Source organism: Paralichthys olivaceus, chromosome 22 (assembly GCF_024713975.1).
Source record: "Paralichthys olivaceus isolate ysfri-2021 chromosome 22, ASM2471397v2, whole genome shotgun sequence".
Taxonomy (NCBI): Eukaryota; Metazoa; Chordata; class Actinopteri; order Pleuronectiformes; family Paralichthyidae; genus Paralichthys; species Paralichthys olivaceus.
Window position 1 is genome coordinate 16,156,764 of NC_091114.1, and position 13,565 is coordinate 16,170,328.

Consider the following 13,565-nt stretch of genomic DNA (forward strand, 5'->3'; position numbering starts at 1 on the left):
GTTTTCAGTGGTCAGTTTCCTCTGTCGCTGCCGTGGCATGTTTCTGTTGATGCGTGAAGGCTGCACACTGCGCCACTAAATCCGTTTTCACGCGTGACCGTCGGGAAAAAGTCGAACTTTCAACTTAAAAGTCCAGTGTGTCTGCGTATCTGTCATATACAGTGCGTAGTGTTGATTAGGTCAATTATAGACATTTATCTTTGGACAAAACTCAAAGGCAGAACTCATGATTATGTATATTGAAAGAAATCTGTTAATATTCTCGATTCACCTCAGTTGAGCAAACTTTAGTCATTTTGTGCTCGGTGACCTTTGACCCCCCCAGAGTCGTCTCGTCCCCTGATATATATATATATATATATATATATTAATTCACGTCTAGAAAACAAGATGGTGAGGCGCATCAGTTCAGCAGCGAGTTACCACGTGTCACGTTTGGGGATTTTCTCTTTGGCTTGTTGAGCTAAAACGTTGTTCATCGCCCTCTGGTGGCTGGCTGCTGTGTAAACCCTGCCTCCTCCGTGTTAGCTAATGGGACATCGATCAGTCCCTCAAAGAGGTAAGAGAAATGTATAAACTCGGTGTACGTGATCTGCAGACATATTTGAAACAGAAATTGACGCTACTCGGACGACATCGGCCTTGACCGGTTAGTGAGCAGAGGAGAGATGGGTGGAAAAGAGAGAGACAAAGAGAGAAGACGGAACAGACAAATGGAGGGAGTCTCTGAATCATCCAGGTCTTGACGCTCTTGAGACATTTCTGACATTCAAAACTAGTGAGTCCACTTTCTGTGGGTGGGGCTGCAGGAAGAGTGACCTGTAAAGTTTCCATGCAGGTGGAGACGCACCTGAGACCACGGAGCGCCAACGATTTTAATCTCAGCTGGCCAAGTGACAAAAGTGGACTCATCTTCCAACGAGAGGACGGGTGAGTCGTATGCATGAGCCCAGGCGTTGGTTCACCATGTCAGCAGGCGTCGTCTTCACAATATCTTTATTCAAATAGCAAAACGAAGAATAAAAGAATTCGTTTGTGCTCATTTAAGTCATTAATTTTGTTTCCCATGGCAGGATGCTGAATGATGTGCACGTATGGCTCCTGTTGAGGTCATGGGCGAGTTATGACCACAGGCCCTGGGAACAGACCTCTACAGACAGACATAGACACACAGTCTGTAGAGTCTAGTGAAAAACGTCCTGTACAAAAAGCACCATCTTAGTTCTGGCCGTCATTGATCAAACAGTTGGTCCCAGACACAGTGAGAAGGAACGCTCTCGTTGACAGAAGCGTCGGATACAATAAATAAGTTCTGACATCACGTGAGATGTTCTGCTCATTTAGAAATGAAATGATCGAACATTTACAAAGTTGCGTATACTTCAATACTTTCAAAACACTTTTTGAAGGAACTAGTCAACTCTACCCAAGCATGAATCCATCATTAGTTTATTAGTGGGTTGATTTAAACAGTTCTGTATCTTTGCTCCTAATATTCAATGTACATATGCATCGTGTCCTGTTATTTCACTAATGATGAATTTTACCCTCTTGAAACTTCAAAATATTCTAATCTGCTTCGGACAATATGTTCGTATCTATATTATGCTGTTGCGTTCCCTGATTTACGTCCAGGGGATGAGAGGAGTACCAATATAAATAACCCAGGGAAGGAAACTTACAAAAGAGTATTTATTAATAACACACTGAAAACAACTTTCTGAAAAGGAAAGCGACACTGACAATGTTTCCCACATATAATTTATTATTTATGCTGTTTTGGGTTTGAATCATTTTCCCATTAAACTGAACAGTTTCAGAGCGAGGCTTTTGTTGGAGCGTTTACAGGAAAGACTCTATTTTCCAGAAGTGACTGAACTACAGTTTCATTTCTCAGTAAATGGTACAGCTATTAAAAAAAGTCCTACGGAAGAAAAGCATTGTGATTGTTAATTGTTGTGATTTATATCACCAAGGAAATTAACAACACAGCTACGGTATGTACAGAATGCAGAGGGAGTGGCTTCACAATGTTTATAAGAACCGATCTGCTGTCACACACACACACACACCGGTCGGATCTGAATCAGGTAAAAAGATTTACATTAACGTTTGTTGTTTATTTTTTCTTATGTGTCCGTATCTTACTGGAGCTTCTCCAACGTGTTCTCCTTCAATTTACTTTAAATGTAAATGTCAATAATGGTTTTCTATTTTTCATATAATCCAAAAAGATATTCCTGGAAATGTTTATCTTTGGGGGTGTAATATTTAATTCTATATATTCAGCCAAATATATTTGGGCATAAATGAATCTATATCGTCACCGTATATTGTTGATGCAGGTCAGTGAGCTGCATCTTTAAATGACACAAGACCCAATAAGGTTCCATTTTATATTCAATCACTCATCATGAAGGGTTTATTTATTTTATTTTAAGTTGCTAAACTTGTTTTTTTTACAGATCAGATATAAAACATCAAGAAGAACCGCTGGGTTTCCGGGTTGTGTACAACATCTCTTGCTGGTGAGTCAATGCAAGTCTGCAGTCAGAAATGCTAATCATTAATTAACTAGAATAACCAGTTAATTCTGCCCTTACACGTCATACTAAAGTAACAGCTAAATGCTAACATGCTACTCTTAGAAATTAGAACGTACACTGTGTTCATTGTCTTAGTTTAGCATGTGAGCATTCTCCAGTGAGGACAAAGTACCACTGAGGACAAAGTACCGCTGAGGACATAGTACCGCTGAGGACATAGTACCGCTGAGGACATAGTACCACTGAGGACATAGTACCGCTGGGGACATAGTACCGCTGAGGACAAAGTACTGCTGAGGACATAGTACCGCTGAGGACATAGTACCGCTGGGGACATAGTACCGCTGAGGACATAGTACCACTGAGGACATAGTACCGCTGGGGATGAGGGGAATGTTGTTAGTTTTGTTGTTCAGTCGAGGATTAAAATATTGTATCTATTCCATTTTTGGCCTGATGGTGTCGCTAAATGCAAATATGAAAACTTTCTTAGTGTTTTCAGTCAGTTTCACCCGTTAAAGATGATTTGTGGTATATTGATTCCAATGTGCTTTATAAATTATTGTGTGTTTTTAAATGGAGCTCATGCAGGCTCTGTTCTCTCCTCCTCAGGTATTTGAAATCTGCTGGACTGACCCGTTAAAGCAGAACCAGGGAGAAATGCAAAAGTTTCTTGGTTCACTCCGATCATTACGATAAACCTTGTTTGTGTATAAAGCAACGTGATGGACCGTAGATCCCCAGACAGCCAGTCCTCTCACACCAGTGATGAATCCTCTGCTGACGGTAGTGAGGTGTCAGTGGAGGATATGTTGGACTACCTTTATGAAGTTCAACAGTATGTGAACAAAAACCCTGACGCCACCAACACAAAACTGTTCTGTATGGTGGGACTGCTGAACTTGTATGTTCCTGAGTCCTACCTTCTGATGGCTGAGTGTCAACGGATCCTTGGTCCACCTGATCCCATCCATGGAGGCCCCCCCTTTGAAAAGAGAATGGAGCCTTTTACCAGGTTCTTCAGGATATCAAATGGAAAGGTGTGTATGGTTCACCAAGGATTTGCATGTGTTGCTGTGGAGATAATTGCCAAAGACATTTCCAGGAGTGATACAGTGAAGAAAATGATGGTCTCACTTTGTGGAGCAGAGGTCCAACCACATGTTCTGCTGTTCATCAAAGATTTGCTGACAAAGAGAGAAATGGGAGAGAAAGGTAAAGAGAAGTTCTCAAGGTTGGTTGAAGATATTCTGAAGCATGAGAATTTTACCAGAGCTTTTTCTGTCTTGAGGACTGCGTCAAATAAATTCAGACAGAACTCCATTTTCCCCCAAGTTGTTTCTCGTCTGAATTACCTTGGTAGAAGACCACCTGACTATGAGGAGGCTGAACACTGGGCAAAAATAGCCATTGCTCGAGCTCCAGACAACTCGTACATAGCTGACACTCTGGGGCAGGTTTACAAGAACATTTTGTTGAGGGACTCTAAGACAAATGGAAAAATCATGGAAATGGCAGTAAAAGCCTTCAGAGCATTTGAAGATGTGGAGAGGAAGGCAGACAGAGAAGAGCAACCACAGATGGACACAGAAGGTTCTACGCCCACTTCAGAGTTGTTCAACAATCGGGGCCTTTTCGGCTTCCTTCAAGTGGCAAAGATCGCCTTTGAAAAAAAACAACTCAGTGATCAGCAACGCAGGAGTTTAATCAAAAACAATAAAATGAAAGTTGAAGCCAAGTTTGAATTCTTTGAGTGGTACCTGACCTACTCGATGCCCGACGAGACTCCAGAGCCAAACTACTTCTGGAAGGATGTTGCCCTCTGTTACGAACATTACACAACAAACAACGCAGCTGAATCCACCAGCTTCCCAGGCCTCCTCTACTGTTTGAATCTGGGCCTTTTCACGTCAAGGGGAAACCGTGCACGGTTTCAGGAGGAGAAGAAATCAGGGGCTGATTTAGAGGAAATCCAAGAAGTTTTGAAAAACACCTATGAGGAAAATGTTGATGACGTCCCTGTAGCAGAGAGGTACATCCTCTCCAACATCATCTTGAGCAACAGGATGCCGGATTCTCCTCAGCTTACCTCAGTGGAAGAACTCCGAAAAATCATTTTGAGATTCTTGGACACAGAAAGGAGGCGGAGAAGTCCTGAGTTCTACCTCTTGGTGCTGCTGTTGTTGTGGCCTGGGGAACAGCCTCCGGTGGTGCAAGACAAGGAAGATGAAGAAGAGAAGCAACCGTCCACAGATCATGACGACTGTTCAGGTGACAGAAGTAGAGAGGAAGAAGAAACACGAGGGGAGTCTGAACAGCTGCCTCTTGACCTCATTTGTGGCCCTCAACTTCAAAAGTATGTCACCTTTATGGAAAAAGCGTATGAGAGGACCAAGTATGCCAAGTACCTTCGATCCCGTCACCTTTTGCCTCTGTTTTTTCTGGGTAAGGGCTCTGGACTGAGCAAATGGATTCACAAATCACGCCTGGATGGAATTGTGGAAAACACGGTGGACACTGAGCTGGCTGGTGAAGGACATCCACCTAATTTGGAGAAAGAAAGTCGGATTAACGAAATGTGGATGACAGGTGAAGTGTGGCAAGTGCCGGAAATCCAAAACATCCTTCTCCCGGTCAGGGTCGAGCACAATGAAGGGGGAGTGTTTGTTTGGGCCAGAGGTAGGAAAATAAAGGTTTCAACAGAGGTTGAATCTGGAGATTCAAGGTGGAGCTCCATGCGTTTCTATCTTGGCCTCAACATTAAGGGTCCTGTCGTCCTGACGTCTCTAGAGTGAGCGTCCCTCGTGCACAGTGACTGACAAGAAACACTTTGGGATCACGAGGCAACACAAACACCGGCCTCAGCCTACAGCAGATAATTCAGTTTGGACCAAAGTGATGGAAGGACCGACAGATCACCATCGTTATCCTAACAGATGATTCGTGTGTTGTTAAACGTCATTTGCTTTGGGGGTGAAATATTTATGGATTCATGAAAAATAACTTTTATTTGATTTTTTTCAGTTTTTGTAAAGGTGCAGGGGTCAACTGTGATTGACAATATCTTAACTGTGTAGATTTCCTTTCAGACATTAATAGTTGTAATGTGGGGATATTTATAATAAAATATGTTTGAATCTTATGTGATAAAGATTTAAATTAAATACAGCCTACTGTATTTGGGTTTTATGATATGGGATGACATGGGTTCTATTCTTTTGACTTGAATTATAACGTAATCACAATTGCATCTATATGTGTTTATGGAACTTGAATAAATCACTCAAAGAAATATGTGAAAATGTAATTTTGAAATAAAACAATGCTCTTTTTGGAAAACACATTATTTTGCGGTTGTGTTCAGTATTTACAATAACTTAAGTTTTTTTTTATTTAAATGTATTTATTACTTTCTACCTGCCAGATATTCACTATCTCAAGCATCCAAGTTTATTCATAATAAATTAATTTTAATTTATTGCCTGAATAAAAAGGGTTTAGAATCTGCTCTCATGTGGGACCATTGCTTTTTTTTATCAGTATCTTTAGTATTATTATTGTCATTAGTAGTAGTAGTAGTAGTAGTAGTAGTAGTAGTAGTATTGTATATAGTATACTGTTATTATTATTTTCATTGTGAGTTTGATATTGTTTTCATAGAGCACTTTGTTACTTGTATTGAAAAGTGCTATACAAACAAAGTAATTATTATTAGTAGTAGTAGTAGTACTATTAGTAGTATTATATATACTATTATACTGCAGAATAACAAAACAATAGAACAGATTCATTTATTTTAAAAACGGAAAGTAAAACACGGGCTTCGTGTCATAGGTGTAAACAGGAGAATTTCCGAGGTTCCGTGAAGGCAGCCTTTTCTCCGCAGTTTCTCGTCGCTTTCGTTTCTCTCGTCAAACGTTCGATTCCGCGGAACAAGAGGCGACTGACCGAGGACCGGAGCGAGTCCCGGGGCTGGTGGAGCGAGTGTTCGGCCTGAGAGGGACCGAGAGGGACCGAGAGGGACCGGGGAGGAGAGCTAACTGACCGGCGGGGACGGGGCGCCATGCTAGCCGCAGAGGGACAGGTGCACCGCGGCGTCGAGCTCTGACGCGTCTCCGTGTCTCTGTGGAGACAACCAGGAAGAGGACACACTGAGGACTTAACGTTATCAAGGTGAGCAGCCTGTCTGTCTCTCTCTCTCTCTGTCTCTCTCTCTGTCTCTCTCTCTCTCTGTCTCTCTCTCTGTCTCTCTCTCTGTCTGTCTGTCTCTCTCTCTGTCTCTCTCTCTGTCTCTCTCTCTGTCTGCCTGTCTGTCTGTCCCTCAGCCTGTCTCTCTCTCTCTCTCTGTCTGTCTCTCTCTCTGCCTCTCTCTCTCTCTCTGTCTGTCCCTCAGCCTGTCTATCTCTCTCTGTCTCTCTCTCTCTCTCTCCCTCTGCCTGTCTGTCTCTCTGTCTGTCCCTCAGCCTGTCTCTCTCTCTCTCTGTCTGTCTCTCCCTCTGCCTGTCTCTCTCTCTCTCTCTCTCTGTCTCTCTCTCTGTCTGTCTCTCTCTGTCTCTCTCTCTCTGTCTGTCTCTCTCTGTCTCTCTCTCTCTCTCTCTGCCTGTCTCTCTCTGTCTGTCTCTCTCTCTGCCTGTCTCTCTCTCTCTCTCTCTCAGCCTGTCTCTCTCTCTGCCTGTCTCTCTCTCTCTCTCTCTCAGCCTGTCTCTCTCTCTGTCTGTCCCTCAGCCTGTCTGTGGTGCTCATCAGCAGATTAGTGCAGCTCACGGTGGACTCAGTGTCTCACGTCAGAGACAACATGGCAGATAAGAGGAGACGGATCAGGGTTAATGTCTGTGAACCACTGAGACACCGTGAGAACCACGTCAACAACATGTTCACAGGTTTGATTCTTAAAACACGTGTATTATCAGTATTAGTACCATTAGTATTATTAGTACTATCATTGTTCAGCATATTGTCAGTTGTCCCCTGCTAATGATATTTATTTAAACCGATGAGTAATGGGTAAAAAATAAAAGCAATACAAAAAAAACATTTTAGATAAATGTGTAGATCTTTAAAAATGAATTCAAGCAGTTTGACGTGTTCGTTGTTTTACATCTGGACTGAAAATACTTTTTGAAAGTACCTCTTTGTAAGTTTTATTTGTCAGTGAGGAGGATTCAGTGTCCTGATCCAGGACGTTAAAACCAGCGGAGACAAATGAAAACAAGTAAAAATACCTGAAAGTAGAGTTTAACTTATTTTGTGAAAGTAAATTTAGATTAAAACGAGCAGATCAAAGCAACATAGAAGGATTCGTCTGCAGTAGTTTTTAAAAGTTAAAGGGAGAAAGTAAGAAAGTTAAAACTGTGTAAAGGAGAGGATGTTTTCAACCTGCAGGTGTAAATGGTTTCATGATGTGAAACCAGTTTAACATTATTCACACACTTGTACGTCATGTTCCTCATTAAACCAACTTAATCATGTTGCTCAAATTCCTTTGCAATAACTCAGACGGGTGGATTCAGGCGTCTGACTGTCGTCCCTCTCTTCATTTCTTTATTCCAGCGTGTGCTCTTCCGGTTCGAGAGCAGGATTTATTGACTCAGCTCTCAGATTGTAGAATGCTCTCACTCTAGAGCTGAAGCTGGGTATATTAGAGTTGATATAAGAAACTGACTGTCGTCGCTCTCCTCTCCCATCCTCCCTTTTCTATACCTCCATCTCTCTCCAGGCACCCTTCACCATCTCATCTCCAGCACCTCCTCCTCTTCCCATGGCGTCGGCCAAGTTAGAGTCCAGCGTCCTGCAGGAGGAGCTCACCTGCCCGGTGTGTCTGGACCTGTACCGCGACCCCTTCCTGCTTCCGTGCGGCCACAACTTCTGCAAGATCTGCCTCGATCACCTCAAGCGGCAGGCAGAGCGAGGTCGCCTCCGCTGCCCCGAGTGCCGCGACAGCCACCGCTGCGGCACCAACTTCCAGAAGAATTTCAAACTAGCCAATATCGCCGACGACTTCCGCCACAGGCGCAGAGCCACCACTGAAGCTGCCACAGGTTTGAAATCCAGAGGGTTGCTGTCGTCCTCTCGGAGCGTGTGCGTAGTTCCGTGTGACTACTGCCCCTCAGTCGCAGCCGAGGCGCCAGGCGTCAGCGGCGAGGGCGACCACTCTTCTGCTGCTTCTGTTTCTCATGAAGGTGATGGAGCCGCCGCCGCCGCCGCCGCCGTGTCGATGTTTGCGGTCAAGACGTGCCTGAAATGTGAGGTGTCCATGTGCCAGGAGCACGTCAAGCCACATCTGGAACTACCGGCGTTCTGCGAGCATCCGCTGACAGAACCCATATTTGACTTCTGGAAGAGGAAGTGTCCCGCGCACGATGAAATCTACAGGTAGGAGGGACGGACCCTCGTATGTTATCACTCTGTGTCTCTGTCTTATCGTTAAATCTGGAAACAGCAACATGATAATAGTTCCAGTGGTGGTTTCTGTTGATCTGGGTTCAAGTCCCACTTCTTAAATGAAAGCTGCTCTGTGCTCGTGTCACGTCCAGATACTACTGCATGGACGACAAGGTGTGTGTGTGTAACGCCTGCACCATAGAAGGAGAACACTCGGGACACACAATGAAGACCCTGAAGAACACGATGAAAGATCTCAAGGTACAAGTACCTTCACGGTTCCTACATACACACTCTGTGTAGTGAGATAACAAATACACACAAGTCTACAAAGAATTCAGCCGGGTTTCAGTTTTCGATCCACATCCTGGTTTATTCATATTTGTGTTTAAAAGTCAAGATGATGAACCGAACATGTTGGAGCTCAGGGTTTTGCACCGTTATCCATTCACTCTCACTTCATTGTTTGGCTCACACAAAGTCCTGTGATGAATCTGGAATGAATGAATGAATATTGTTGTTCATTGTAGTGTGTGTGTGTGTGTGTGTGTGTGTGTGTGAGTGACATGAATGGAGGAGTCACATGACTCTGGCCTCTTTCTCCAGCACAGTTAAACCCACTTCCTGTGAGAGGGTTCCACTTTGTTCTTTAGAACTGGTTGAATTCCACTTGTTGTTCAGAATCACTCGATAAACCAGTGTCCTTCAAAAGTCCAGAATTCAGGTTAACGAACAAAAGTCTCAAAAAGTTTGAGATTATCTTTAAATTCACGTTGGATGATTCTAAGTTTGTGTTTGTCCACATAGTGAACCGTTCCCCTCAAATGTTTCTGGAACTTGACTGATGACTTTTAAATTAATCGGTAATGTTTAGTTTTATGGTTTTAAAGTATATTTTCAAGAAAAACGAACTGTATATACATATATATATATATATTTGTATGAATGTATTCACAGTTACGTAACAATAAACACTTTCTCCATCTATCATCTTTCTGGAAATATTTTTTGGAAACGTTCTAGTAATTTTGCGGCTGAATTAAAAAACGGTGAGTTAGTAATTAATCACACTTTCAACATCCTCACTGATCTTCATGATGTTTTCTCTGTCACCAGGGCTCACTGGATAAGCAGCTGTACCGGGTTGAGAGGAAGTACAGCATGGCGGAGAAGAAACTGCAGGAGCAGAGGGAGAAGGAGAGACAGAACAAGGTAATTCAAACAAATTCAAACAACAACAAAATGTTGATAATGTCATGAAGTAGCAGCGCTGGAGCAGCCAGTACACACAGCTAACGGGCTGGCAGTGAGTTGTATTATTTTGGATTTGTGTTTTTCTTACTCACAAAGTTAAAACAGTTTCAGCACCATGGACAGCAGCATTGAGAAGTTAAAGACGTTGAAAAGCAAAATGTCTTCAAACACGTGTGACTTGGAATCTGTGAAGCTGATGTATGAAGTTAGTGTTTGGTTTTTAAAAGGATCCTCGATAGTATTTAATACATGTTTTGATCACGATACAATAAGAAAGACGCTCAGTCGAGCGAGAGGCTCAACAGTCGCATTAACTCCAGTCAAGCTCGACCAAATTCATCACACTCATAGAAATCACTTCCCTTAAAAAGTAATAATGGAATCATATATAATAATATACGACTGCAGAATATTTTTCACGCAGTGTTCTTTCTCTTCTCCTGCTCATCCAGAAGTTCATGGACGACTCTGAGCAGTGCCTGAACAGACTCAGCGAGGAGATGAAGGCCAAAGTGCTCGGCTTCGTCGGCAGACTGCGGGACTGCACGCGCACTCAGTGCGACACCAACGGGCTGGCCATCCAGAAGAACATCTCCAGGATCTCGCAGGACCAAGCCCGTCTCCAGGAGGCTCGCTGTGGCCTCGAAAGTCTCATGCAGGAAAACGATCCTTTCCGCTTCATCGAGGTGAGTGAACGGAGATCAGCCTTTTGTTTTTCCACTTTTCGTAGATTCTCGTGTAACACGTCTTCAGCTCTAACTACACTTACAGTAAACACATAAATAAATACAGCAGCAGCAATAAAAGCATCTTAACTATATATTACTATTATTACTCCAGTTGCTTATTATGACAGTTGTGTGATTTGTGTCCAAACATCTGTTTGTTTGTATTTCAGGCGTACAAGACCACGGGGAAACAGTAAGTACTGCTGCTGTATGTTGTGTGTGCGGGAAGTTGAGGAGTTGATCTGAGAACCATCGTCTTTGTCAGATTCTGTAATTTGCTGTTCTCTGACTCTGCTGGCATCCAGACTCAATGGCCATTGACCGCCATTTTGTGTGTGTGTGTGTGTGTGTTTCAGGTGTCGTAGGCAGCTGAGAAGAAACTTGTTCTACCCAGAATACGTTGACATGGAGACGGAGGTTCTCGTAGCAATGATGGAAGAAGAAATGAGGAAGTTCCTGGATGAGGAGCTCCAGTGTAGCGTTGTTTCTGCCTTAAACTCCTTGTGTACGTCATTTTCTCTCATCCAGTCATCTTCAAATATCATAACTTTGTCCAAAGTCCTGTCAGCTACATGAGCTGTGTTCCCGCTGCGAGCGACACATTGTATTTTAATGTGTTGTCTATATAATCTGATAATTTGTGCAGTTGTAAAGTTTCAGATTACAGGACAAGATAATAAAAGTTTCAGGGAATCTAAAAAATATTTGTCCACTCATCAGGTCATCTTACAGATCTCGAGGAGGAGGAGGAGCAGGAGGAGAATGAGGAAGAGGCGGCAGAGGAGGAAGATGATGACGACGACCTCAACGACAGCAGCGAGGAAGACATGCGGAGCGAGGGCGAGGTGGAGGAAGACGAGGAGGAGGACGACGACGAGGAAGGACCCAACCGGAGGGAGCTGGCAGATGATCTTTACAGTCCAGCGGAGGAAGAGGAGGAGGAGGAGGATGACAGTGATGAGGAAGACGACGAGGAAGAAGAGGATAGAGAATGGGAGGTGGAGGAGGAGGAGGAGAGGGGGGTTTAACCGAGGATGTGATTTGTTTACACATATATTTTTACACCTTTCGAAGCACTTTGACTTTGATACTTCAGCTTCGAGTGAGTGCAGCAGATGTTCCGACATCTGTTTGAGTGTCACACACATCCTCTCTCTGAATGTCCCACCGACAGAACAGCTGCCACACTTTGCCTCAAACCTTCCACAGAACGCAGAGATCTACGGGACGAGAGCAGAGCTGCGACTCAGAGCTGCGACTCAGAGCTGCGACTCAGAACTGCGACTCAGAGCTGCGACTCAGAGCTGCGACTCGGCCTGATTCAGAACTGATCTCATGTCAGACCTGTGCTGCAAACTGACAAAAACTGAAAGGAGAAATATGATGCTTGTGAGTGAAGCAGAACATGTCTCCTTTAATAAAGGTGCTTTACATTAGCAGATATTTACACATACAGATGAATGTACATTAACAGAATGTGATTCAAGACTGAATTTAGAATTATTTGTTAGGAGAACTTTCACTTTGCTGGAAAAAAAGTTTAGTTCATTATTGTTTTCGAGTCCTCGATGCACAAATATCTGAATTCTTTGAGTTTCCCAGTTTTCACCATAGAAAGCCTTTTCGATCAGAATCCTTGTGAACGGCTCAAAGATTTGACCTAAAAGATTTTAGAAGTTCGTCACATACACCAGGCTACTAACACGTGTGTTGATTGAGTCCTGTGTGTGTGTGTGTGTGTGTGTCTGTGTGCGTGTGCGTGCAGATTGTTGGGATTGTTTCATTCATGTCAGAGTTGAACTTTGCAAACCAAAGAGTGAGGATGTACTTTTAAAAGGCATGTGTCTGCTTGGCATGATGTAAATCTAAGTTAACATTGGCTACAGGATGACTTGGCTTTTCATAATTCATTGTGCTTTAAAATCAGTTGATGCATCGTTGAAGAAAATGTAAAATATTCCTATGCACTCTTCACATATTATTCCTACAATATTCCTACAGTTTCAGGTGATGTGGAATTTTGCACTTTATTACAAAAAACCTGCTGCGTTGGGCCTGAAGATGTTGAAAAGCTGATTTTTATTTTGATATGAGTGATTTTGTGAGCGGCCAAACAAAAAAAACCATTCATATATAAAAATGAAGCCTGCTGAAAACGTGTCAGTGGTGGAGTTGCCTTTTTATTACGGTTTAGAAATATCTGCACAATGTTGTCGGATTATTTTATCAGAGGAAGATGCATAAAAATATTTGTTTGATTTTTTTAAAGTGTCTATAATAATGTAAAATAGAAGACAGCTGCTGGAAAGAAAAGATTCAACTTTAAATTCACACAAAAATTTCAAAAGATGCTTTTTTTTATTTAATAAAGAGGATTAGAAATAAATAAAGTAAAAAAAATTAAATATAATAATTTGTTGAATCGCACCACAGTGAGATAAGATGAACAAACAGGAGCATATGAAGGAAATTAGCATTAGTTAATTCTCTTTTATATTAAAATGTATGTTTTAATGCATTATTGATCATTTCATAAAATATTAAATATCTGTACAAACTTTTATAATGAATAATAAATAAAGTTAATCAACAAAATATGTATTTGGTTGCATACTTTTTTTATATATATACTATTTATATATATATATATATATAT

At 42.4% G+C, this 13,565-nt stretch overlaps 2 protein-coding genes across 4 annotated transcripts; both read left to right on the plus strand.

The window, feature by feature from the left end:
* The first annotated feature begins 1,887 nt into the window (after positions 1–1,887).
* On the plus strand, positions 1,888–5,889 carry LOC138406383 (sterile alpha motif domain-containing protein 9). Of its 2 annotated transcripts, none has more exons than XM_069518526.1 (3): positions 1,888–2,090; positions 2,466–2,528; positions 3,159–5,889. In XM_069518526.1, exon 3 carries the CDS (start codon positions 3,272–3,274, stop codon positions 5,339–5,341), a length of 2,070 nt encoding a protein of 689 aa, XP_069374627.1. In that variant the 5' UTR covers positions 1,888–2,090; positions 2,466–2,528; positions 3,159–3,271; the 3' UTR covers positions 5,342–5,889. The 2 variants fall into 2 exon arrangements, with proteins under 2 accessions (XP_069374627.1, XP_069374628.1); XM_069518527.1 differs by having other exon boundaries at positions 2,070–2,090; positions 3,129–5,889.
* Positions 5,890–6,373: 484 nt separating this feature from the next.
* Positions 6,374–13,504, plus strand: LOC109642663 (E3 ubiquitin/ISG15 ligase TRIM25). 2 transcript variants are annotated; one of them, XM_069518528.1, is made up of 8 exons: positions 6,374–6,719; positions 8,263–8,918; positions 9,080–9,188; positions 10,044–10,139; positions 10,634–10,867; positions 11,080–11,102; positions 11,266–11,414; positions 11,630–13,504. In XM_069518528.1, exons 2-8 carry the CDS (start codon positions 8,305–8,307, stop codon positions 11,935–11,937), a joined length of 1,533 nt encoding a protein of 510 aa, XP_069374629.1. In that variant the 5' UTR covers positions 6,374–6,719; positions 8,263–8,304; the 3' UTR covers positions 11,938–13,504. The 2 variants fall into 2 exon arrangements, with proteins under 2 accessions (XP_069374629.1, XP_069374630.1); XM_069518529.1 differs by having other exon boundaries at positions 6,407–6,719; positions 11,642–13,504.
* The last annotated feature ends 61 nt before the right edge of the window (positions 13,505–13,565 follow it).

What these genes read in the sequence shown, in the direction of transcription:
- LOC138406383 (XM_069518526.1), top strand. Translation starts at nt 3,272, where the DNA reads ATGGACCGTAGATCCCCAGACAGCCAGTCCTCTCACACCAGTGATGAA.
- LOC109642663 (XM_069518528.1), top strand. Translation starts at nt 8,305, where the DNA reads ATGGCGTCGGCCAAGTTAGAGTCCAGCGTCCTGCAGGAGGAGCTCACC. An exon ending in ACACGATGAAAGATCTCAAG is followed by an intron (nt 9,189 to 10,043) that starts GTACAAGTACCT and finishes CTCTGTCACCAG; the next exon opens with GGCTCACTGGATAAGCAGCT. An exon ending in AGAAGGAGAGACAGAACAAG is followed by an intron (nt 10,140 to 10,633) that starts GTAATTCAAACA and finishes CTGCTCATCCAG; the next exon opens with AAGTTCATGGACGACTCTGA.